At 40.6% G+C, this 25,373-nt stretch overlaps 1 protein-coding gene and 1 pseudogene across 5 annotated transcripts in view; both read right to left on the bottom strand.

Annotated features, from left to right (window-relative positions):
* The window catches only part of RCOR3 (REST corepressor 3), a 50,703-nt gene that overhangs the window by 5,188 nt on the left and 20,142 nt on the right, over nucleotides 1–25,373 (bottom strand). For 4 of the 5 annotated variants that reach the window (XM_075530006.1, XM_075530021.1, XM_075530014.1 and 1 more), the window contains exons 8-10: nucleotides 18,799–19,017; nucleotides 12,833–12,910; nucleotides 5,230–5,287 (exon numbers count right to left, since the gene is read on the bottom strand). In XM_075530006.1, coding sequence (XP_075386121.1) covers nucleotides 5,230–5,287; nucleotides 12,833–12,910; nucleotides 18,799–19,017 — 355 coding nt within the window. The remainder of the gene's footprint in view (nucleotides 1–5,229; nucleotides 5,288–12,832; nucleotides 12,911–18,798; nucleotides 19,018–25,373) is intronic. The other variant, XM_075530026.1, reaches the window with a different exon arrangement.
* LOC142437682 (small nucleolar RNA SNORA5) lies at nucleotides 5,834–6,000 on the bottom strand (annotated as a pseudogene).

Below are 25,373 nucleotides of genomic sequence, written 5' to 3'. Positions count from 1 at the left end.
CTATAATTAACAAGCCGCCTCATCTGCTTCTTTATCAACACGGGGTGAAGTACAATGATGAATCCCTTCTGTGCAGCGCTCTGGTGGTGTAGTGAATTAGAGTGGCTTGTGAACCACAAGGTCAGCCATTATGGGGAGACAATGAGGCTTCCCACTCTCTTAAAGAGCCAGCCTGTGAAAGCCACGGGGCAGCCCTGCTCTGTCCTGTTGGGTCGATGTGAACTGGAATCAACTCGATGGCAGTGAGTTCTTCACTGTTACTGCTTTTCTTCTTCTTCTTTTTCCCTCCCTGTTTTGCAAAGGCTCAGGCCCAACCAAAGCCCAGTGGCTAAATCAGATACAACATCTCAATTTGGGGGCAAGATTCTTTTCCAAGGATTACTGGAATAAACATTTTGAGAATCTTAAAAGAAAGAAACTATAAATTCCCCAGGGAAAGGGAAAAAGTTGTTTTGGGTTTATAAGTTTAATTTGCAGATACAATGAAACAATTTGGTTTTCTACTCTATAGCAAATACTATCATATAATCTTCAACTCATATATTGAGTTTTCTTTAGGAATTAACTCAAGGAAAATTTATTATTATTACATTTTATGAAAGCCCACATTTTTTCAACCAGGAGTCTATACTGCCCAACACAAAACTATCTATTCTTATTTTAAAATTTTGGATGATAAGATGGTAACTTCAGAAGCATAGGTGTTTCCCAACTTGTGATACGAAAACAGATTTTTTAATTAGAAGGATTATCATGGACATTTTCTTTTGTTATGATCATGATGTAATTTAAAAAATTTTGACTTTAGATTATACAAAAATATAAAGAGTTTAAACACTAAGTGACCATCTACTTCTGAGTATTGTAATTTCAAGAGCTAATTTTTCCTGCTTCTTAAAATGAACATGTGATAAACATGATACTTGGGAAAAGCTATATTTGAGAAGTACTCATATTGAGATGGACATGCTATCCTGGAGAAGGACATCATGCGTGGCAATCGAGTGAAAGGGCAGTGAACAAGACCCTCGACAAGATGGACTGGCACGGTGGCTGCCAACAGCGGGCTCCAATCGAAGAGCAGCTGTGAGGACGGCCCGGGGGGCGGGTCTCGGCTCGTCCACAGGCTCCTGGAGTTGGCTCAGCGGCACCTGTAAGCACCGACACCACGAGATACACCGGGAACGCGACTGCTTCTACTACCAAGAAAGCACATTGCAAACTCAGCCATCCGGAAACACGCATTTCTTTCCACCTCCTGTAAATCTCTTTGAAATGACAGAATTAATGAAGGTAGAAAAGATATCTATAATAGCAGGCTGACAATATAGCTGTTATCTATGCAAGGGGTAAAGTGAAAAAAGATACATCCTTCTTCTAAAGGTCTCCTCAGGGTTAGAGACTCCATCTTCCTTGTTGTAATTTAAATTTCATTACAAAATGCTGGGAATATTGGATCATGAATTAGCTTAAGTAAGTACCTCAGGACTACCAATTACATTTCTGGACCCACCATTCTTAAAGTCTCTCTCTTTTAGTGAAAAACTCTCCAAAATAAACTGGTACCAATTGAATGGCAAGGCATGAATCTCCTATTGTCACTTACTTTTGATTCTTCATGCAATGGGCTATAACACCGTCTATATTAATCACAAAACCTGATTTTGCTTCTACTTTATGAACTACTTTGGCTTTTTTTAAAGTATGAGATTAAAATGAGGAAAAGGATTTTTGAGACTTTCAACTTCAGTTCTCTCAAAAAGAAATGTATCTATGAACTATAGAAAGAGAACGCAACATGTATCTATAAACGTAACCTACCAGAACAGTTGTCATTTCCTGTTTTATAATGAGAAGATAGGCAACAGGTAAAAAGAACTGAAAATTAAAGTTATCTTCATTAAATTGGATATTTGTTGTTTATTCTAAAGCAGCAAATATTGCAATTGGGAATATACTTTTTAAAAACCACTAATGAATAGAAAATGAACACATGTAATATATAAAGTAAAATGACAAACATTTTATACTATGTTGCTTGCCAGATATTGCAAAAATAAATTATCTGTACTATCATTAAAAATGTTGAGATTTTTAAAAAAAAACAAGCCAATTGTTTCCTTGCACACGTGAAAAAAACAGAACACACACACCTAAAACCTAATTCCTTTCCTAATTCTTGATTACCAAATAATGTTTGGTATATAAATCACAAGTGTGAACTGCAAACAGGATAATCATTCATCACTAATACAAGCATGAGAAGGGCATAGTTGGTTTCAGCTTGAACCCAGTATTCATTAAGTAGAAACTGCAGGTACTTAAAGGTGGAACAAGTAAAAACTAAATACAGTTGTAACAAGTGACAGAGATTATAGAAATACTACTCTGGGCAAAAAATTTTTAAGAGTATTAAATTATCTTTTCTTATAATATTCTAATAGAGTTTGAACTAGATTGAACAAAATACAGTAACAAATGAACGAAGTGCAAACCTTCCTACTTAGCCTGAGCAAGATTCTTTCTCCTTACTTAAATATACCATCTTTAGCACCAATATAAAGCGAATGGGACAGGAAAGTGAGGCGTGAAATAGAAGGGAACTTCAAACAGTTCATGGAAAATGAAATTAAAGGATAAGAGAGGTTGTTTTCCCACAAACTTTTTGAAGCACACATGTACATATTTAACCCCAAGGAATCATAACATATTTTGCTTGGCTTTAGTAGAGTCACTGTACAAACACAGAAATTTTTATTTAATTGTTTAAATATTTTAAATTGTATTTAATATAAATATCACTAGTGACAGAGTTACTAAGTTCTAAGTTACTGTAATTGTAATAGCTTACTCTGAGCTTTATGAATGAGTGTCAAATCTGAAAGTACGTGTAAAATGCCTTAATATCAAAATTCAAATGGCCACTAGAGTAAAACCATATAAACAGTTTGTAAACAGAAGAAGGAAAAGAAAAAACAAAAATAACTATGATAGGATTTTGAGACAGCAGATTCTGCATGTTAAAACAAACACACTAGATTCTAGTAGCGGTGACGCTGCGGCATGATTATACTTATTCTAAGACACACTTCTGAACATTACATACATGTGTGAGTAATTAGACAAAGCGGGCACCTTTTAATTATTTCTAAAATTGCTATTTTGGACGCAAGTAACTTTCTATTGATCTATTTTTTGTTAACAATGAAAGAAAAACACAACTCTGAACAAAAAAAGCTAAGTGAAAACAAAGATTCCAAAAGGTCAAAATAAATAAATTAAAACAGACAGAAACATAGTATTAGGAAAACACCTTTAAAAGCCTAAAAATGTGTATTTTGGTACAAATGACTGTACTAGTAAAATATAAGGATTACTTTTAAACTATGCGGGAAAAACATGATAATTTCAGCACAGAGAAATGTCTGGTTATCTCTACATTAGCACTCATTCCTTTTAATGTTAGCAAGCTGAGATAACGTCCACATACACAGATCAAACTATCCATGAATACATAAATCTTGCCACTGCCCTTCCCTTGACTTTCTCTTCGCCCAGTCTCCACCGGAGCCATACAGTTCAGTGGCCACTGCCAGTTAAAAGCAGGGCTATAGAACAATGTCAGATCCAGAATGATGTATAGAAAATTATTTGCTCAGATTGTCCTGGTAGTGGCTTGTCAGAAAATCCTTTGACTGGGATAATTCCCTGAGTACAGGATTGGTATTCTAACCACGCAGCAACTGAATACTGGAAGCCAGGGTTCAGTTCTTACAGGCAGTAAGCTGTAACAGAGGGAAATATTGGCTTTATACAAATTAAAAAACCAGTGCCAATGCAAACGAATTCTTAAGAGCTGTGAGTCATCATAGTTCTACAGGAATATGAAGCAACCATTGAAAATGCTCCTGTATTTTTAAAACATATTTTACTTTTCTACTTTAAAAAAGCTATCGTTGAACCTTATAAATGAACTAAGCTTTGTGTCTCACTCAGCAGTTGAGTCCTACAGGGTGCTCGGCGCGCAGCCAGCCTCCACAGCGCCAGGCACCTCTCGTCCTGAAAGGCTGTGCTGGGTGGCACGGGCCAAAGGGGAAGGCTGATATCATCTGGCTGGCACCCGCCTGTGACATTTTCAATTACTGGCTGGCTACCTCTCACTTTTCCTAATCCAAACTGCAGAATCATCTATCAGTCAATCTGCAATTACCTCATTCTCATAGCCAAAGATACTTGCACAGTATTTTAAAATTAAACATGTTCTTTGATATGTATCAGGGACTATTTTAAAGGGTAGGCTATGTTTCACTGCTAGAGTGAGTAATACACGTGTACTTGGCCTCATTCTTTCAAGCCCTTGATAACCTAGGTCAAAGGATACTAGTCCTAAACACAGGGGGCCAAGAAGAAAGAAAACGTCAACAAAACTGTAAGTTACACCATCAATTGTGCAGATGGTTTATTTTGAGCAGAAGACACCAGTGACCCCTAACGATGAATTTAAGTACAACATTTCCCTTCTTTAAGCAATACCAACAGGAGTTAACCCAAGTTTATGCTGCTAATTTTGCCCATACATATTTGTAATTCAGTCTTCTGCCATACGCTTTAACACAGCATTCTTATAGCGACTTAAAAACACTATATGTACATGTATTTTTTATGTCCCTTGAAGTCTCTCCCCTCCCCTCCAGACACACATACATATGTTATAATTTCACTGTATGGTTTCTACATCAGGTATCTAAGCATTTGGGGGCACATCTCTTAAGTAAGGTAAGATACACTGAAAAGTTAAGCACACGGTTAATATTGGTAGTGCCTGGCATTTATCAATTAGAGAAACTCTGTATTGAGAGAGTATTTAGCGAAAGCAGAAACATGCCATCGTTCCTTTTTGCTTTTAACTATGAGCTACTGATCAGTGCCACAGTAAGAATGGACTCCGTCTCAGTGATGCTGAAGCAGAGGCACAGAGGGCCCAGGCCCACCCAGCTTGCGCTGGCTTGCCACCACCTCCACTGCAGTGAGTGAAGCGCATGCCTGAGGTGCTACTCAGGACCCCAAATGCACCCAGGTTCCCGTGCCACAGACTTCCTGGTTCACCAAGGTGAACAGAGCCCTTTCTTGATCCGTTTCTAAAGGAAGGGGAGACCTAGGGCAGGAGTCCCCTTTCATGACAAGTTAAAGAGAATTATTAACAACAATAACTGCTTATCTTTAATATACCTTGCACTGCTAGAAGCTGCTCCTCTGTGGTCCAACGGGCATTAATTTTCTGATTTGACTACAAAATTAAAGAGAAGTTTCCTAATGAGGATATGAAGACAGACATTTTTCCAAAGTGCTTATTTTTTTCTTAACTTTCACCAAATCATAGACATGAGATTACTAAAACTCTAATTTATGAAGATTTACTTTTTAGAAGAATTAAACAATATATTCTGCATTACCTTTGACCCACACAGGAAGATAATGCCAGGGAAATGCACTGATTGGGGCGAATGAGCAATGCTTGCGCTATGTTCTGGTCAAGAGACAATCTAACCGGCCATCATCCACCAGGGCAGCCCCCGTTTTCTGACTACCCTGTCCCCATCATACAACTTCAGCCCAGCTCTCAACATTTCAGGAAGCTTTGTTTTCTTTGGTGAGGAACACAAAATTTCTTCCCCTGACACTTGTATTAAACATACCCTGCCCTGTAACAACGGTAGTGTAAGTTAACATGGAACCGGAGACCAGGCCTAAGTCCTGAATGTCTGAAGTCAGAAAGGGACCCACTAATAAAAATGGATGCCCCTCCTGGGCAAGATTTCCAAAGATAAAAAAAATATATCTGCAACACAATTTATCCCTGAGGTCCAAAAGAAAAAGAACAGGGCTCATGAGTCACAGTGTTTCTGTGGCAGCCTTTGAGGACAGTGCCTGCCAAGGGTGTGTGTGTGGGGGGGGGGGAGGGGGGAGTGGTGGTGGTGTACTGAATCTGACACAGCTGCAAAGAATTTTTGTCTTTAAGAAACATCCTAGGTTTTAGATATGCCTCTTATCATACTATTAAATATCTTGTCAAAATCCATTAGTGTATGCCTTTTGACACCTGACAATCAAAGACCTGTGACAGTAGATAGAAGGATGGAAATAACAGAGGTTTAAAGTAGTAACTGCCGAGAAAAAGTGGCTGGGTATTGAGATCAGATTATGCTGGGTGAAACAGTAAGGAAGGTGTCCTTTGAGTGGACAGAGGTGTGTAGGTCTTGCCTCAACACCTCAAAACAGTCTTAGGCAAAGGAGTGTCTATGGCACGTAGAGACTTTGAATAACACCAACTTCTTCACGATGAATCAAGAGTGAAACAGTAAGTGAAACAAAAATAGGAAAACAAAATTGTTTTCTTTTACTATAAGAGGCCGGAAGGGGAACAACTGAAAGCAGAAAGCACTGGATTTTAGATGAGATGAAAAAGGCACAGCAAATGGGCCAGATGGCTTAAGACTAGGGTACTACCAACGAGGCAAAAGACAGCAGTAGAAAGAGAGGAAGGAAACAGGAAAGTTGTTGCTGGGATCTCTTTAAAACAGGGCTAAAAGTTCATAATGAATGCTGGAAAAATAAAAGGTTGATTGTAACTTGATATGAAAATTAAAATTAAGACAATCAGTTCATTTTGGAAGTAGTTTCCCCCCTCCCCCCACGGGCCAAATAGCTGTAAACTATTGTTTTGCAGTTCTTGGCTCTGAGTCTTCATTCCTTTCCCTTAAATTGGGAATTCAGCTGGATGCCCACATGTCACCCATTTGCGAATGATTCAGAACTCTCTTGCACGTTGACAAAGGTTACGAAGCCTTGCATCTTCTGTCATATGGAGATTGCATTTCGATGTGTGCGATCCTCATAGAGTATTGGTCAGAGAGTGACAGGAAGATGGTGATGTGGTGGGTTAGATAACACTAGAGTAATTACAGAGCATTGGTAAACAGAGCCCAATGTGTGGGTATTTTCTTATTGGCAACTTTTGCTTCCTGGTGCTTCTCCCAGATATAATGAACACTTGGGCACAGAGGATCCAATATAATTAATCATGAGGATGTATTTAGATATATGTCAAAAGCACCTGTGCAGTGCCTGAGCAAGCACAGTTGGATTAATTGATGGCTGTTAAATCTGAAAGACAGAACTATAAGAAAAGTATCACTAACGAAACCCAAAAACCAAATCCACAGCCTCAAATCAACCCTCACTTACAGTGACCTCAGAAGGCAGAGCAGAACTGCTTCCTGGGGTTTATGAGGTTGTGAATTTCTATGGGAGCAGAACAACCAGTGGGTCTGAACTACCAACCTTTCAGTTAGCAACCCAACGCCCAGCCAACTATGGCTCCGGGGCTCCTTTTATTCACGAAAAACCAAACTCATGGCCTTATAGAACAGGGTAGAACTTGCCTCTGTGAGGTGCCAAGATTTTAACTCTTTGCAGGAGAAGAGAGCCGGGTCTTTCTCGTGTGCAGGGAGCGCCTGGTGGCTTCCCACTGCCGGCTTGGCAGTCAGCAGCCCTACTCGTACCCACTACACCACCAGGGCTCCTGCCAATGCAAAGGGAGCCAAAGTGATGGAAGAAATAAAGTACTCTGCAAAAACCTTATTTTAAAAGCAAGCACATCTTAAAAATATGCCTACAATGTAGATCACAAAATAAAGATACAGCATCTAAACTGCCTAGCATTTATAATCTAACCAGGAATTTGGAATAAACACAAGTATTATAGCTACAAGTAAACATTACTACATGCATTAGAAATTTAAAGAAAGGAGAAACACTATGATTGAAGAGGAGGGAAAGGGCAAAGTAAAGTTGTACAGGCTGGAGACTGAGATGGGATTTACAACAGGGGAAAAACGTAAAAATAGACGAGAAGGCATTTCATGTGACGAGAACAGAATTTATGCCAAGAACTTGTGTCGGGGAGGCTGGTAATATTTAACTTAAGTAAAATCTGCTAAGGACCACTTTTGGTAGGGTGGTGAAAACCAAAGTTGGCTAAATTCACACTGAATTTAATAAGAAGTTTTGGGTTGGAGGGATGGGACAGGGGAGTGAGGAGGTGAGAGGTGAGCAAATGACTAACCAGAATAAGATTTTAAGCCGAGAAATATGGGGACAGGGTAATGCCATTAAGAAGCAAAGAAATGCTCATCTGGGAGGTGAGAGAAGGTGAGGCTAAGAGGAACGGATACAACCAGAATGAGGTACTGGTATATTCAGGCGGCAGTCAGCTTTCACTGGGAGTGCTATGATATCAATTTACTCAAACACATATTTGAAAGATTTGAGGACATTTCATAAGGGAATACAATGAGTTAGATGTATCTAACTCAGATGTGGGGTTTTAAAAAGTCTCGAATGAAAAGGAAAAAAGGTGCCGATCCAGCCTTCCACTCCCCAGTCTCTTGCCTTTGAAGCAGGCTTACAAAAGTAGCAATGGAGCCAGGCCCAGTCGCTCAGTGAGTGAACACAGGCATCTCTCCAGCATTCGAATGGACCACTAGTTTGTCAGGTTTTACCCTCAGAGAAGGGTCCTTGGCTTGAACTCAGGGAAGTGATATATGGGAAAAAGAACTTTACATGTGAGAATCTCACTTTGTTCAATGAGATGTTCACACAAGAGGCACGTGGAAGCGAAAACCAGGGGAAGAAGAGCAGATTGAGTGTCCAGCCCCTAAGTGCACACTCGAGGTACACATTCACTAAATGGTATCCAGACAGAATTGCAGGACTACTACAACTGTTTCTATTAAACATACCCGTTCTTTGTATTTGACTGAGTGCCCGTGGTTGAATTTGCGTATCATTTAACGACACGTACAATGTGACCTTAGGGTACTGAGTTGTGAGCCGTGGTAGCAAGATCAGCAGTTCCAAACCACTAACCCTTCTGTGGAAGACGAGCCTGCCTACTGCAATGAACAATCTGGGAAACCCGCAGAACTGCCCTTGTGAGCTCCTATGAACTGGGACAGAGCTGATGCCAAAGAGTCTGGTTTTATTTTTGAGGCTGTATGGTATCTCCAAGGGAGGGAAGAAAGAGAAATGAATTCTGAGGACAAGAACAGCAATATTTTAGGATAGAAAGAAAATTATAGCTAAGAAAACATAATAGTAATACATGAGAACAGAATCTCTCAAAGGGCATGGACAGGGAGTTAAGAGTTGTGGAACTAACATCCCCCCAAAAGAGAGTTGTGGAATTTAATTATGGTTGTCAATATTAAACTTTAAGATGATTCAGTAGAAAAAAATGCAGGGAGGCCCTGAAACTGTGGAAGTTTGAATAACTCGTGTGGCAAAATTAAAGTAGTAGACTAGGGAAAGACTGATAGAGAAATAGGAAAACTCAAGAAAGTCCTGCAGAGACATAAGGAAACTATACCTACATATATCTAGAAATGGAAAATTGTATGGCATCTGTGGTTCACTAGGTATACTCTTGAACATATTCTTTTCCAGCAAACCTCAATTGGAAATGCTTCTTTGAAACATAGTAACACAAAAGGGCTAAGCCTTCTGAACACCTTTAGCGAATTCAGAATTGTTACCACATCATTTCCCTAATGATTACCTTGTCCCTACATCCTGCACCGCCCTCTCTCCCTCCTCCTCCATCTCCTGCTTTATTTATTTATTTAATGGTCAGTAGGAAAGTCACACTCTCTTTGTGTTGGAAGAAGTCACACAATATGAAAATTGTAGCCAACATCCATAGTAAAAAACTACCATTCACTCTGAATGAAAACATCCACAGATGGGGAAATGTCTAGCTTCAGAAATACTCCTTTTCTTACCTATAATTATTCTTCCTTCTTGGCATTCAGTAATTTTTTTTTGTTTGTTCTCTGCCTACCCACCTCTAGCTAAACAAACTGAAGTGTAACAAAACACAGTGCCCATCCTTCATCCCCAACACTCTCATATACTTTGAGGAAATCACACTCATTTCTACTTTGAAATGCCATTTGGGTGATGACTTGTCTAGCCTCTCTGGTGCTCCTTAACCCATTTTACTTTACCGCTCACACACTTGGTATTGTAGCTGCAATGCAGTTGCTCTCTTCCTAAATTTTATTCTGCATAATACATCTAGGGTATTTTCCCCAAGTTAAAAATGTTCATTACATCCTGTCTGTATTGCAGAAACTGTACAGCTTTTCCATGTGACTCAATGCAAAAGGGAAACTTCTCTCTCCAGCTATCTATCATAAGGAAGTTTAGACTCTGGACTGACCACGCATTCCTACCACAATGAAGCAAGCCGCTGTTCAACCTTGTCAACAGCCCCTTGAGCACTGGGCTCGTCCCTTCTCGGCATTACAATTTGCCTTCCTCAGCAGACAGCACGCTTCTGGAGAAAATATGATTTGATCCTTCTTTTACATTCTCAATGTTAATTAGCAAAATAATGAGCAAGTAATAAGTACTCAGGGAATACCAGCTGACCTTTTAAAAGGTGTTTTAAATTTCCCCCACTGATTTTATAATTTGAATGGACCACTCAACATCAAACCATTGCTTATGTTCTTCTCTCTGCCTGGAGTCTCCCTGTTGTCTCAGTCATATCACCTGTTCTCCTCTGGTATTTTACTTACACACCGACCATCGGCCTCTTAACATCTAAAATGATGTTTTTTTAAAGGTTGAAAATCCACACCTTCTTCACCTTCTCATCCCCAACAAACTGTCCACATTGCCTATGTAGCACCTGACATGAAATCACTCAGTTTTCCCCTAAAGAAACTAACAAACACAATCAAATTTTAAGTAAAGCATCTTAGAATTGTCACTTCCAGATAAGGTACTTCATTTAATGGCCTATGTAATTATTCCAAAGTCTAATAACCTAGGAAATCTAGGCTAATGGTAGGGGATAAAAACCTGAATTTTCCAAGTCTATACTGTTATTCAGCTAGCCCTTTGAAATACATCTGTTCACACTACTCTTTCCCCATACAAAGCAAAAGGAATAATATGAAGATTGTGGTTGCTTTATTTTGATCATTATTTTTATAGTACACCAAAATATGCAATAAGTATTTGATAATTACTAATCCAATACCTATTAAGTGTCTGATGTTTCCTGCTATTATATCCAAAATTAAGACGTAGCATGAAAAATGCTGATCTTAGTAGATTCCAACCCAGACGCTTAAAAAAGTAAAATCTAGCCAGAGTTTGGCCACATACTAGACATGTGACCTTGAACAAGTCCAACACTCATTCCAAGTCATTTCCTTATGTGAAACTAACAGTATCTGTTCAGCCAACTTCTCTGTCAGTATATGAGGCTGAAATGAGGCCGTTTACAAGAAAGTTATAATTGTCACGGCACTTACATGTCTTACTTTATGCTAGTGAGTGGGGCTGTCCTGTAATTCTCTGGAAATATTGCTTTAGAATTTTGCTTTCTTTGAACATTTGGTAGACTTTTCCCAATAACACTATGGGGGCTTTGTGTTTCTTTTAAGAAAGAGGCTAATAATCCCTTCACTTTATTCGATGACTGCAAATGACTCTGGCTTTCTTTCTTTTTCAGACAATCTTGGCAAGACATGTGTCCTGATGAAATTCTCACTTTCTTCAGTGTACGTGCAGAAAGCTCTTGGCAGTAGTCCGTGTTTCTTCCTACTGCTGCATTTATTTTATTTCACTTTAAAATTATGGAATGATAGGCATTTGAGGTTTCTGCTTTTATCTTTTAAGTTTGTTACAGCGACACAATGTAAAGTAGCGTAGTCTCCTTTATGTGTCAGTAGACCTGTAGGGTTGGTATCATATAATAGTGTGCCTGGTTTTCCTTCCTTTTCATTAGCATTGCTTAGCCTCTTTCAGAGAGCTCACTCAAGGCAAAAACTTTCTTCACAGTGATTCTTCCTTCCTGGAGGATACTGATTGAGGACACACATAGAACACTATTTGTGAAGCACTTTTCTTCTGTATTCCCCTCCCCCCACCCCCGTACACATACTTCAATGACAGATATTTCAAACAACCTGTGTTTTGGGTTTTTTGGGTTTTTTTGGGGGGGGGTGGGGGAAGGTGTTTCACTAGCAGCAACTGAAATGATTTGATTACCACATACACATAAAAGCAAATTCAGGATAGGGAAAAGAAAATAAAGCTTTTATTAAGAAAGTTTTACAAAAAGACCTGGTTTGCCCTTAAGAGCATTTAAGTAATCCTATAATTATCACAAATATTGAAAAACAAAACAAAAACAAAAGCAAGTCACACAGGTTTCACCTGAAATACAAGTAAGACTTGAGACAATGGTCCATCTATATCTGATTTTTAGATTTTATCTTTTCAGGGATGTAAGTCCATATATTGAAATCCTAATGGGAAATTTGAATAAAAAGACAAATACCTTAAAATAAAAATTAAACATGTTATAATATACGCCAATATTAGTGCTCACTTCCTTACTGTGTCACCAATTCACTCAAGCAGGTAACGCCTTTGAGCAAACCATGCTGCGGGGCCAGCCCTGCACTGGCTGGCTCTTCTCGTTTCATATGCCCTGGGCCTGCCTCTACAGACACCTGCCAAATTCACTGTGCTCGACAGGAATTGCTACAGGTAGGGAAGAAATGGCTGAACTTTAGTCCAAAAGCATGGGTCAAGGATCAAAAATCCAGCGGTCTCAATGACAAACAAACGCAGCAAGTGCTCTGTAGTATGAAGGCTTCAAAGCATTAAGAACATGACCAAAATAAGAGTTGAACAGGATCACTCAAAGCACAAGGCTTCACCTTTTAATTATATGCACCCTTCAGTAACATACCTCAGGAGGTTTGAATTCTTCAATTCCACCTTCCATTTTCTGTTTAAGTGCACTGTTAACTTGCTTAGCATTCTGGACCTTCAAAAATAAAATAACCACAAATGCGAATCAGATTACTTCCTTAGGCAAATGCTTGAGTACTGAATATACGAAGAGGGCAACCAGAATTCTCTTAAATTTTAGTTGAAGAGGACAGAAATACTTAATACACTTAGGACTGTGATACATCATTCACTCAACTGATGCATATACATATCCATCAAGTCTGTGGGTCACAGTCCTTCAAGGTCTTGTACAACCAAAGAGAACTAACCTTAAAACAAACAACAAAAACAACTAAAGGCAATGCCACTGAGTAAATTCTGACTTACAGCAACTCTACAGGTTAGGGTGGAACTGTCCCTGTGAGTTTCTGAGCCTCTAGCTCTTCACAAGCGTAGAGCGCCTCTTGTTTCTCCCGTGGATATGGAAACTAAATTCCACCAATAAAGTTCTGACCAAGTAACACTTATTCCAAAAATACCAATGATGGTAGCATATATTTATTACGTGCAAAATATTCTCAATGCTTTCTATATAAATCACCAATCCACGCATCAACCTTAGTGTCGCGAAAATCATTTTGCAAAGTAGGTACTCTTTAAAAGTTACCACACTATGCACACTTCCACGCTAAAAAAAAGGGTAACACCATCCAACGCGTCATCAGTGACACACAGAAAGATAAGAACTTGATAAAAATAGCAGCACACTTAAACACACACGAGTTTTAAAAGTTCCATAAATCCTCTAACAAAGACGGTGTCGTGTATACTCGCACATAAACCAACCCGAATATCAGCCAGGGCACCTCATTTCACCACAAAAACTGCATTAAAAATGTGCTGAAACGCTCGGCTTATACACAAGTATAAGTGGTATTTTATCTCTGGGAGGAAGAAGGAAAGGACGTTCAGTTTGCGTGTGGCAGGTGCATAGAAACGGCTGCAGCTTGTGAGTTTACTATGACACGGAGCAAGGAGGGGTACTGGAAATGAAATGAAAGACCTGACCACTCGCACACACACATGAATCGAAGGAGATGGTATTTCAGGTGTTCACTGAAAGCATCCCATAAACGCACACAAGATGCACATTATGCTCAAACTGTTCCCTGAAATTCTGGCTGTGCCGTGGCAACTTTACGTTTCAAAGCAAGCATTAGAGCAGGACTGCATTCACTTCCATTACAACCGTTCTACACATTGGAAACAGAGGGCGCTTTCCCGAAACACAAGTACACGATGGAGAACTTAAAAATCTGAATCACTGGAATCAAATTCCCTGCTAATGATACCCGTCTCCTGTTAGAATAGTAAAGATTGGGGGTAATTTTTTTTCTCCATGTGGAGTTCCTTTCTTTCTTCTTAAGTATAAGCAATAAAATATTTATAAAATGATGTGATTTCTCCTCCCACCAGAAATCGTAAAAACACAGCTAACATGTATAAATCTAAGAGGCTCAAGGGTGATGAGATGGCTAGCTCTGTCTCACTCATCAAGGGTTTCATAGGTGAGTGGGAGGTAAGCAAACACAAAAGTATGATAAATGCCAGAACAAGAGAAGGAGGTGTCTGTGTATGTACTGGTGAGTGGGTGGCGATACAGATGACGGAGGTTTCCAGAGAAGACACCTGCGCTGCGCTGCTTCAAAGGCTAACAAAGGCTAAGTGAGCAGAGAACGCTGGCGGTGGGTGGGGTGGGAGTTCATTCCAGCCAGAACAGAATGCAGGCAGGCAGGAAGACTCTACTGCAGGGGCAAGAAGTCAGTGTGGGGCCAACAAGAAACAGTTTGGATTCTGCCTAAAGATCGTACCAAATGAAAGGGGCTATTATTTTGAAAGGACTTGTAAGCGTGGGAGCAACACGGACTTCTTTGCCTTTTAGAAGATCATTCTAGTAACACTGTGCAGAAAAGAATGTGCTAGAAGAAGATGAACAGTCACAGTGTCGGCAAGAAACACAGGTGACTTTCATGAACACAGCAGGAATGAAGTGGCAGCTGTGGTGTTCAGAGACGGGTGAAACAACAACTTGGAAACTAAACTAAGATGCCTTTGTGAACACCAGAAACCTTGGTGTTGTATTGGCTATGACTTGGGATACAAACGGCAAGGTCAGCAGTTCAAAACCAGCAGCCGACTTCAGGAGAAAGATGAGGAGTTCTTCCATAAAGATTTATTCTTGGAAACCCACTAGGTAAGGTTTACTCTGTCCTGCTGGGTCGTTATGTGTCAGAATTGACTCAAAGGCAGTGAGCTTGGTTTGGTAAACACTTGATTGTGGAGAACTAAGGAGGAATCAACGATAACACTTGGGTCATTGGTTTGGTAATAAATACTATGATCTCATTTAAATAAATGACAAGAACAGAACAGGCAACTGTATAGAGACCCAAGCTTATTAGTGATACGATAGGGTCAGGCAAGAGGGGCAGGAGGATTATTGTTTATGAGTACTGAGTTTCAAATGAAAATGATGAAAGAAATTTCATTGAGGGGAGGATTATATGCCTATTAATGTATTGTCAATAAGTTGTATCCCCGGAAAAATTTTGGCCAAAGTTGTGTGATAGATAAATGTATAAGACACACAACAGAGTAGCTATTGAGGGTCCTTGTGTACAACCAAACACTTCATGGGTTTTGGTTCCTTGGATCAGAGGTTTCATGGGATATCACAGTTAACTGTTCTAAGAACATGCTTAGCACTTTGGTTCTCCCTCTTAGATTTTTGCATACTACGTGAGGAACCTAACAGCTTGCACTGAACATCCAGGGTTCAATACTGGAACAACAGCGGAAGGAGAGTCAGGAATAGGAGGAGAAAATGTGTGGCTAGCTGCCTCCATGAACAACTAATTGTGTCTTGTGAGACCAGAACAAGTGAACGATGCCAATAACCATTTACTGGATATTCTGGTCAGAGATTCCATAGCACAAGCCTAATCAAAAGAGGGAAAATGCAGGACAGAATTTAAAGTTCTCACAGAATCCAGACTTTCTGGCTTGGAAGAAGCTAGGTGACCCCTTGCAACTACTGCCCTAGGAGATACTCTTTGAACCTTAAACCAAAAATAATTCCTTAGGGTCTTTTAAAAACCAAACCATGAGAGGGTTTCAAAAAAATCATGAGAAAAATGGAATTAAAAGTAAATCGAATTTCTCCACAAACTCTTTGATGTCTCCTTGCAGTTAACTCCTAAAAAATGTCTCCCTTGAGCATTATGCTCTTTTAAGATGATCCGTATGGGATCAAACCGATCATTGGAAAGAAGAGCTAGGAAACTCCAAGAGGCAGTGCGTTTTGTTGAGAAGGGGAGAACTCAGCAAAGGAGGGGGAGAATGGCTGAACTACTCCAAGAATAGAATCAGAGTCATTCCGTTGTAGACTCAGAGACAGCTGGGTTTTTGTTGAGTGGTTCTGCTGTGTACCTTCCCAACAAAAAAATTAAGTATATGTCAGGGAAAAGAAAGTGCTTTTAAAAGTTAGTGAAAATAGTCCGAGAGTAGAAGCTGCAGTAGTGCTATTAGAGAGGAGGACACGCCCACTGGACAAGCACGTGATTCGTTATCTTCAAAAAACTGAGTACATTATCAATCTTCCAGGCCAATTTTGTCCACTGCTTTCTAAAGAGAATGAATGCTAAGGTCCAGAAGATGAGAGTCCTAGGTAAACACTCATGGTCTGACTGAACACGAAGCAGTCAATCGAATGTATGCTCAAGAGCGCTCGGTGTCACAGAGCCAAAGACGAGGAGTTCTGAGATGGAAGAAATGGCTGACGGTGTCAACTGTGACTAAGCAGTCAAGGAGGAGAAGAATGAAGAGTACAGTTGACAACGTGCTCACAAACAATCTTGAAATCACTTTTTCAACGTGGTAGGTATGGGGGCAGAAACTAGATTTCTAAGGGTTAGAAAGAGTAAATGTTGGCTGGTAACGTGGTATATTTACTTAGAAAATCTGCTGGAGAAGGAAAAAGCAATGTAAGGGCAGCCTGGGTGAGTAGTCAGGGTCAACAGAGAGCAGTCTGAATACGTCTGAGACAGAGGAAAGTCCCTGCAGTCTCACAGTACACTGTTGCAAGGTTCTGATGTTGCATGTGAAATGGCATTGCATTATCTGTAAGCAGACTTTGGTAGAGAGAACACTGGGGGTGCAAGCACGTGGCTGAAGAACCCAAAGAAAACCTACCAGTTGCTCTGCATGAGCCAGATAAGGCAGCCTTCTTCTGTGAAGATGCGCAGCCTTAGGAACCCATGGGGCAGGTCTACGCTGTCCTACTGGGCTGCTAGCAGTTTGAATCGACTCTGCAGCAAAGGGTGGGCGGACTCTGCCACGGAATCGATGGAGTTTCCATTGATAGAGTTGTAAGCCTTTTGCTCGCAGCCTCAGCTTCCCCTGGAGCAGCTGCTGGGTTTATCTGTCGCCTGTGCAGGTAGCAGTCTAAAGCTTACCAGAGAGTGCCACTCGGGCTCCTTGTGAGAGGCCAACAACACATAATATAATCTGCAGAGTAACTATTAAAAACAAAAACCCCTGAAAGCAGTCTCCTGTGTTTCCCTCTAAGAGTTCACAACCACCAGCCGCTCCCAGGAAGAAAGAGGAGCGAACTCTTCACTTCTGTAAAGTCACAGCCTTAAAACGCGACAGCGGCACTTCCTTCCGCCCCAGCCGAGAGGACCACTAAGAGACAGAACTGACTCGACAGCAGTGAGTTTGGTTTTTGATTTGGTGATTTCCTAACTCTGGATAAATTTCAACTTTCTTTTTCTTTAGGATTTTAAAAATCTGCCTCTTGCCTTTAACTCTTGCAAACCTCTCAGTGTTTTCCCTTGCACTTCAACTTTCTTAACACCACCTTCTTATCTATGGCGCATGATGGGTCCCTGCTGGCTTCTGCTGCAACCTGCTCAAGGCAGTCCGTGTGCATTTTAAAACAGTAAGGCTGGCAGCAATGTCAACATGGCGCTGCAGAGAAGTGGACAGCAGTGAGAATCCACAGGGACGTTATCTGCACACAAGCAGTGATAAAGGGACTGACGAAGGGTACTAGCAATGGGATAAAAATGACACGACCGATTTAAAGAAAGTCTCCTAATTAAAGCTCACACAACTTGATTACTGCTTCGGTTTGTATTGGTTGAATAATTGTGGCTAGAAAAAAAACAACAAAAAGAATCGAAGAGGATCCTGATATTACAATAGGAATAGAGAAAAATTGTCTCTGGAAGGTGAGATGTCTAGCAGATGACTGGAAGCATAGCTACGGAGCTAGAGAGAAAGTAGATTCAGAAATCACTGGCGTCCCCTACGCGTGAGATTGCTTGATCGAGGTCAAGAGAATATGAGTACGTTGAATTAAGGGATAGGAACATCAATCAACAAGAACAAACCACCAACCTAAAAAAAACAACAACCAAGAAAAGACCAAGAAAGGCCAGAAATCTAGTAATATTCATTCCTCAAGCATCTACTTATACACCAGGTACTGTTCTAAGCACCTAGCACATATTCTCTCGCTCAATTTCTCCAAATGCCTTACCATCGTCCTTATACTAGCACTCACACGACTACTGTAGCTAGTGATGAGCAGATTAAACGCTGTGAGCCGAGCACTGTGCTCAGCAATCTGCTTGTATCATCTCATATAAGTCCCAACAACCTGTAAGAGAAGCTCGGTTAATAAAGGAAAGTACGGTATCATCCCCCATTTCATACCTAAGAAGAGGAAATGAAAGTTTAGAGCAGGGAGATTGCAGCAAAGGTGAGATCCAAATCTAAAGTAGAAAAAAAGGGTTCCTATCATTTGAAATCACGATAATTTTAAAGGATAAACCTTATGTCTGAACAGTCGAGCAAACATGCAGGTGAATTTACTCTAGGTAAAAGTAGGGACGCATAATAGAGGGAATTGTAAAATACCTGACGTTTCAGAGAAATCAGCTCCATGTCCAGTTGCCTCAGGATCGTGTTGGCTGCAGTGGGGCTGCAGGAAACAGCTACCACGTCTTCTTGGGTCAAATACATGCCCTTAGGGGGCCGGCACTTAGACCGCTGAGCGTGATGGCGATGTGGCAAACTCTGATACTCCCTCCTTCCTAGGCCAAGCTTGCTAGTTTGGACAGGTTGTTCAGCACTGCCCTAAGAGGATAACGACAGAGTAAGCCACTGGGTTTCCTGAAAACAAATGTACAAACTGAGTTACGTTACCATTACTAGTAGGAGTAACTGCACGATGTACCCTGAAAAGCCCTTCTAAGCAATTACATAACGGACAAGTTTGAACACATCCACAGACAGAGCGCTCATCAACCTTGGTGGGTGGAGGGTAAAGGGTACAACATCAAGCAACATAAAGTATCCTAGACTTGTCCACAAATAATCTGTTCCTACACCAAGAAGTCTCTGAAAAAACGTGAACACGAAACTTACATTGAATCAAAACTATTCCTATTTGCATTGTTTCCTCTCAGCAATAAAGGGAGAGTGGCAGGGGTGGGATGATAACTAACTCACTAATGGAAAGGTTTTAGAGAATATAAAAATGGACAAATTATGACATATATAGAGACCATATGGCAAAAAAGAATTATTTCATTCTCATTTTAGAAGTGTTCAAAGAGACCTATGTCTCTCAAGGGTACCTGTCTTCATGAATAAGATGTGAATTTATACCTCAGAAGAGGTCAGGAAATTTTAACGATAAACATAAGGTGTTAAGCAGCATTTCGTTATTACAACATTCCTTAAAAAAACCAACTTTCATTTTAAATGTGCCATTATATGAAATAATTGTTTTGTCATTGCTTCACTTGTTTTCCTTTATCCAAGGACAGGTTCGGAAAGCTTCAGTATTCTCTTTGCAACGAGTTGTTTTTAAACATAGGAGCGGTACACGTTCATGACTAAAAACAGCTGGTACCACATGACAAGCTCAGCCCGACCAGCGCAGACTCAGGCACTGTGCTGTACCAGTGAGGCCGCTGAGCACCAGCCAAACACGCTGCACACAGGAGCATAACGAAGGCCGTGTGAAAAAGACGCATGGTTTGCAGTATGTATTGTTCTCCCCCCCTCCATATTTTTATTGTGGTCAAACAGATGGAACAAAACATGTCCCCACTGTTGTGTGTACAAATCCATGACATTAACTATGTTTGTCATGTCGTGCCAACAATGATCACTACTCGTTTCCAAATGTTTTATTAGCTTTAACCCAAACTCCGCCTCCCACCTCCCACTCACTCCTGGGAAACACGAGTGAACTTTGGTCTCTGTTTTCGCTTCTGGGGAATACTTCATTAAAATGGGATTACATAATATCTGTTCTTTTATGTTGGACTTCTTTCACTCTGCACGATGTTTTCAAGTTTCACAGCCTATACCGAGCTTCATTTCTCTTTTTGACCGAATTTCTTGCAATATTCTGCAAGAGTGGAATGAAGATCAATGCTAACCTGTGCTTTGGAGACAGGAATACACGTTAGAAGCTATGCCCATAGGTTGAGGGCTATTTCACTGACAGATTTAATAATCCAATTGTTTAGAAAAGGAGTTCCAAGTAAACCTCATCCAACAACTGTTTCTTGAGGCCTGTTCCACCTTCAGTGTTTAAATCCCAGTTCAAAGGCGCATGGCAGAGTTGAAGTTCCAAGAAACCCTCTGAGTGCAGCACTACTGTTGCTGGATCAGGTATTTTAAACTCAACACTGAGCAGGCAGGAAGTGAGGAGAGGTACAATGCCAGAATCGATGAGAAAGCAGGAATCCAGAGGCTTAAGGGAGTGTGTGGGGGCTGGCGTTTGCCTGGCGCCAGGAGGCGATAGACAGTGCGCACAGGAGACAAAGGCAGACCGGGTAGGGAAAAACTCCACCATGTGTGAAGCACAGAAAACACCCTGCACTGCCAGAGGGTGAGGACCAGTAAAAGGAGTCCTGCCCAGCTTACCCTTGGCTGGCTGGGGTGGGGGTGGGGAGGGAAGGAGAAGGAAAGAAGAAAAACGTTTCCCTTGAGAATCTCTAACTACAGGTGTGGCTTACTTCCCTGCTTGTAGATGATCTGTCAGGCTTGGGAAACCCTGAGTCGAAAGTTGAGTGCACAGGGGATCTCAGGTTGTATGTAGCGCCTGTGGATGCTCTCTGGGTAAATACACTTTAAACCTGGTCTCAAAGAAATCCCCACTAATGTTTCAAGGAAAATGAGCTTACAGTTAGAAATTGCTAAACACACAAGGGTGAGACACAGCAGAATCATACCTATAAAGATCAAAGCTATTTGGAATTCTATAAAGAAAAGAAAATGAATATTATATGTATATAAAGAAATAAAGATAGAATTGAAAACAGAATGAAGAATCTATCAAAACATAGCAGGGAGAAATTCAAAAGAATCAAACAGAATGTTTAGAAATGAAACATATTATCAGTAGATCAGCAACTCAATGAATGGTCAACAAAAATGAGGAATTGGCAAGTATATAAATGTATACATGTGTATGGATAAAAAATGCCTACAGCTGAAAGGTGGACCATACAACTGAAACCCTTTGTGGTAAACACTCTTAGCAAATTAGTAACAGAAATGATGAGAAGTGAGTTTGTGTAAAACTGTGTAGTACAATTTTATGTTTTTAGATGGCAAGACAAAAAAGATGAAATGTGAATGTTTAAGAGATATAGACAGATCAAATATGTAAGTTCCACACATTTCCAAAAGGAGTGCCCACAGAATTGGATAACTTCTCTTCATAATTATACTGGTAATCCTAATCAGCACAATAAAAAAAAGGGCAGTAAACAAGCAAATTGCTATTATTCTCAGATACTGTAAATCTCTACAGAGAAAAATACAAAATAACCAACAAATAAATTACACAAGGGTTTCATTTCTCCTCAGTTTGCACACAGATTCAATGTAAAAATCCAAGTAGGACTTTTCTAGGAATCTGATAAGCTTGAAGAGCAATGGTCCATAAAATCGTAGGATGTGTCCAAGTGCTATCAAGCCTTCTCATTTGGTGACCAGTATCAAAACCATGCAAGCTGAAACCGACGATGACTTACCGATGAAGACCAAAGGCTGAAATTGTGAAGGATTTCCTCCTGCTTGTGTCTACAATCAAGGATCATGGAAGCCGCAGTCAAGAAGTCAAACAATGTATTGTACTGAGCAAGTCTGCTGTACAAGACCTTTTTCAAGTGTTAGAGAAAAGGTATCACCTTGAGGAGTCAGAGGTGCCTGCCCCCGTCATGGTGTTTTTAACTGCTGCATATGCATGAGAAAGCTGGACAAGAAACAAAGAGGATCACAGAAAATCGGATGCACTTGAATTATAGCATTGTTGAGGAATATTGACAATATTGCAGCCTGCCAGAAGCACGCTACAATACTCCTTACAGGGAGACTTCCTCTTCTCTACTTTGGACAAGCTCTCAGGAAAGACCAGTCCCTTGAAAAGGGCATCATGCTTAGTAAAGCACAGGGGCAGTGGAGAAGGGACGGTCCTTGATGAGATGAGCCGGAAAGATCGCTGAAACAGAGGACTCAAACGGAACAGTTGTGAGGAGGCCCGGGTCTGGGTGTGTGTCATGCTGTTGGACAGAGGGCCGCTAGGAGCTGGAACCGACTTGGTGGCAGCCAGCAACTACAAACAAACCTCACAAGATGAACAAAATTCCACTACCACTAAAGATTATTAAGATAAAAAGTAACTCACTTTCAGAAGAAATAAAAAATATACAAAGTGAATAAAAATATACACTCTGCTTAAAAATCTCTAACATATTTAACCAGGGAATTAGTATAATAAAGAGTTTCATAGAAAATAATCATATATTCTATTTGAAAAAAGACTCAGTAGGAAAGGAGGTTAAAGCACACACACATTTCAACTAAGGCAAGTTACCCAATAAATGGAAAAATGCCCAGCTCTCTAGTAATCTAATGAATGATGTTAGGAATACCAGGAGATTCCATTTGATACTACCAAATTTTTACTTAAAAGCTGAATTATATTGAATACTGGCACACACACACACACACACAGCAGCCAATGATCACTCTTATAGTCCAGTAGAAGAACATGGAAACCAATTTCCTATTACCTAAAAAAGTTGAACGTAGTTGTACCCCTGAAGCAGAGTAATTCAACTCCAATCCGGTGGTGCCAGCACTGCTAAGTTACTGATAAATGCTGTTGGAACAATTTTTGCTGCACATTTCAGGAGAGCTGGCATCCCTTTCCCTGCCTGCTATACCCTAGTGATGCCCCCTGATCATGAGAAGAAGAAAATGTGCCCATAATTTTCAAATGCCTCCTCCAGGGAGGCAAGCAAAACCTGGCTGAGAACCATTGACCTCAAGAAATTATTAAGAATGTGTATCTAAGACATGCTCCTATCAGTGTTGTTCATAGTAATAAAAAATTGGAAATGATGTCTGTTAATAAGAAAATAGGTCAGTTTGGGTGTCTGTATACACAACAGAATACTATAATAATGAAAATGAATTGCAAACACACATTGGGAGTTAGAGGGGAAAAAAAGTAGCGAAGAAGAGATTTAATGATTCTAAGAGCAAATACATTATTTCACTTAAATAAAGTTCAAAATGAACAAAACTAAATGATGCATTGCTCAGAAATACATGTGATGTGTTAAGACTCTGTAAAAGCAAACAGCAATAAGAGCTGACAAATTTTCGGATAATGGGTCCCTCTGAAGAGGACAAGAGGGGATGCAATTTAGGAAGTGCAGGACCGCGTTTCCTGAGCGCAGTGACAGATGAACCAAATCCACTGCCACCGAGGAGGGGCTGACTCCTCGCAGCCCTGTAGGACGGGGTAGAATCGCCCCTGGGACTTTCTGAGACTGTAAATCTTTAAGGGAGTAAAAAGCCCCGTCTTTCTCAGTGATGACATGCTGGTGTTATATTTCATTAATTTTCAAAAGTTAAAAAAAATGTTATGGAAAGTGTCAGTAACCTACAGTAGCAGCTATGAAGAATGACAGTAAAATAATGTAGTACGAGGGGGCTTCATAAAGTTTGCAGAGAAATGGAATTACAAGGTAAAAATTTCCCCATGAACTTTTTGAAACCCCCTCGCATCTTCCCCTGCCTGATGTCTCTATCAGTTATGAAAAAGCAGACACAGGCATGGAGCCGCTGACATGCAGTGCCACCTCTGGAACACAACCTTGCAGTGGCATCCTTTTCATACTGTTAAATTTATATCCCTCTCATGGTATCTGCCAATAGGATGAGATCTCAGACAAAACCAAACAGCTATGCATCATCTTAGAGTTAGGCAAACAGTACCTCCCATATCTATACACTTCAGATAACCTAAACCAAATTCTAAATCCCTCCTATCTGTTCAGAGTTAGCGTTTATGACATGTATTATTATTCACTATAGTAAGTTTCACTGCATGCCTATTATGTACCACACCCTGGGACTACAAAAGTAGTTAAGCCACAATTCTTGCTCAATAAAGCTCACCACCCACAAAAGGGATGCTCTGAGAGAGAGAAGACAGTTTGACCACCCACCACATAGGGTGATTCTACAGTGAAGACAGATCTTATAGTTCTGGGGAGTTTTCTTGGCAGATTTGAGAAAGGAGAGAGCAACATAACCACAGCACACAAGCCAGGGAATGAAAAGGCTCATGGTAAAACACTTGCAGCTATTTGAAATAAGTGCAGTGGAGTAGGGAATGGCTGGGTAAAGAGCTGGTGTTTATCCCACAGACAAAGCCCTAAAGGAGTTTCAAGTATTGAGATGGTTTTTAAAAGATTCTTTAGCAATCGGGTATACAATGGTTTGAAGAGACGGTGGGAAGGGTCTTGAGGCATGGAATTAAGCTAGGTCAGAGAACTGGTGCAGTAATTCAGAAAAAAATAAAATAAAAAAAGAAAAGAAATCCTACAGTTATATTGAGAGAATTAAAATGAAGAGTGGAACAGAAGTCACTAAAATGGAGACATAATGCTTGATAAAGGAGACAGCAATCTGCAGATGGTCGTGTCAAAGGTACAGAGATTTTGAAGAAGGGGCTGACAGATTGAAATGATGGAGGACAAACAGGGCACACGCCAATCTCACAGTTAACAGCTATTATATCACGCTTCACATTTCCAACAACTGGAAAAATTGGTCGGCAGTAAGGTGCCTCCTCCGATGGTGTGGGCCGGATGCAGGTCTGTGACTGGGCCTGTGGCGCCCTCTGCAGGCTGCCCCAAATGGCAATACTGGAGGTCACAGGAGTGATGGCATCTTCTCCTAGTCACCTGCGATGTCTCCATCTGGCCACAGAGGTGTGGGGCGAGAAATGATGAGACATCACAGGTAGGCAGAGGAGGGCTGGATAACGATCCAAACAAAGGTGCTGGAGAGGTTGGTTAGGAGAGGGCCAGGAGCCAGGAAGGCCTGAAGTGTAGGCGGACAAGTGGGGTCCCTGGCCACAGTGAACAGAGTAGGGCCACAACCCTCCTGGG

The sequence above is a fragment of the Tenrec ecaudatus genome, chromosome 1 (genome assembly GCF_050624435.1).
Source record: "Tenrec ecaudatus isolate mTenEca1 chromosome 1, mTenEca1.hap1, whole genome shotgun sequence".
NCBI lineage: Eukaryota > Metazoa > Chordata > Mammalia > Afrosoricida > Tenrecidae > Tenrec > Tenrec ecaudatus.
This window is presented reverse-complemented; position numbering and strand designations above follow the sequence as displayed.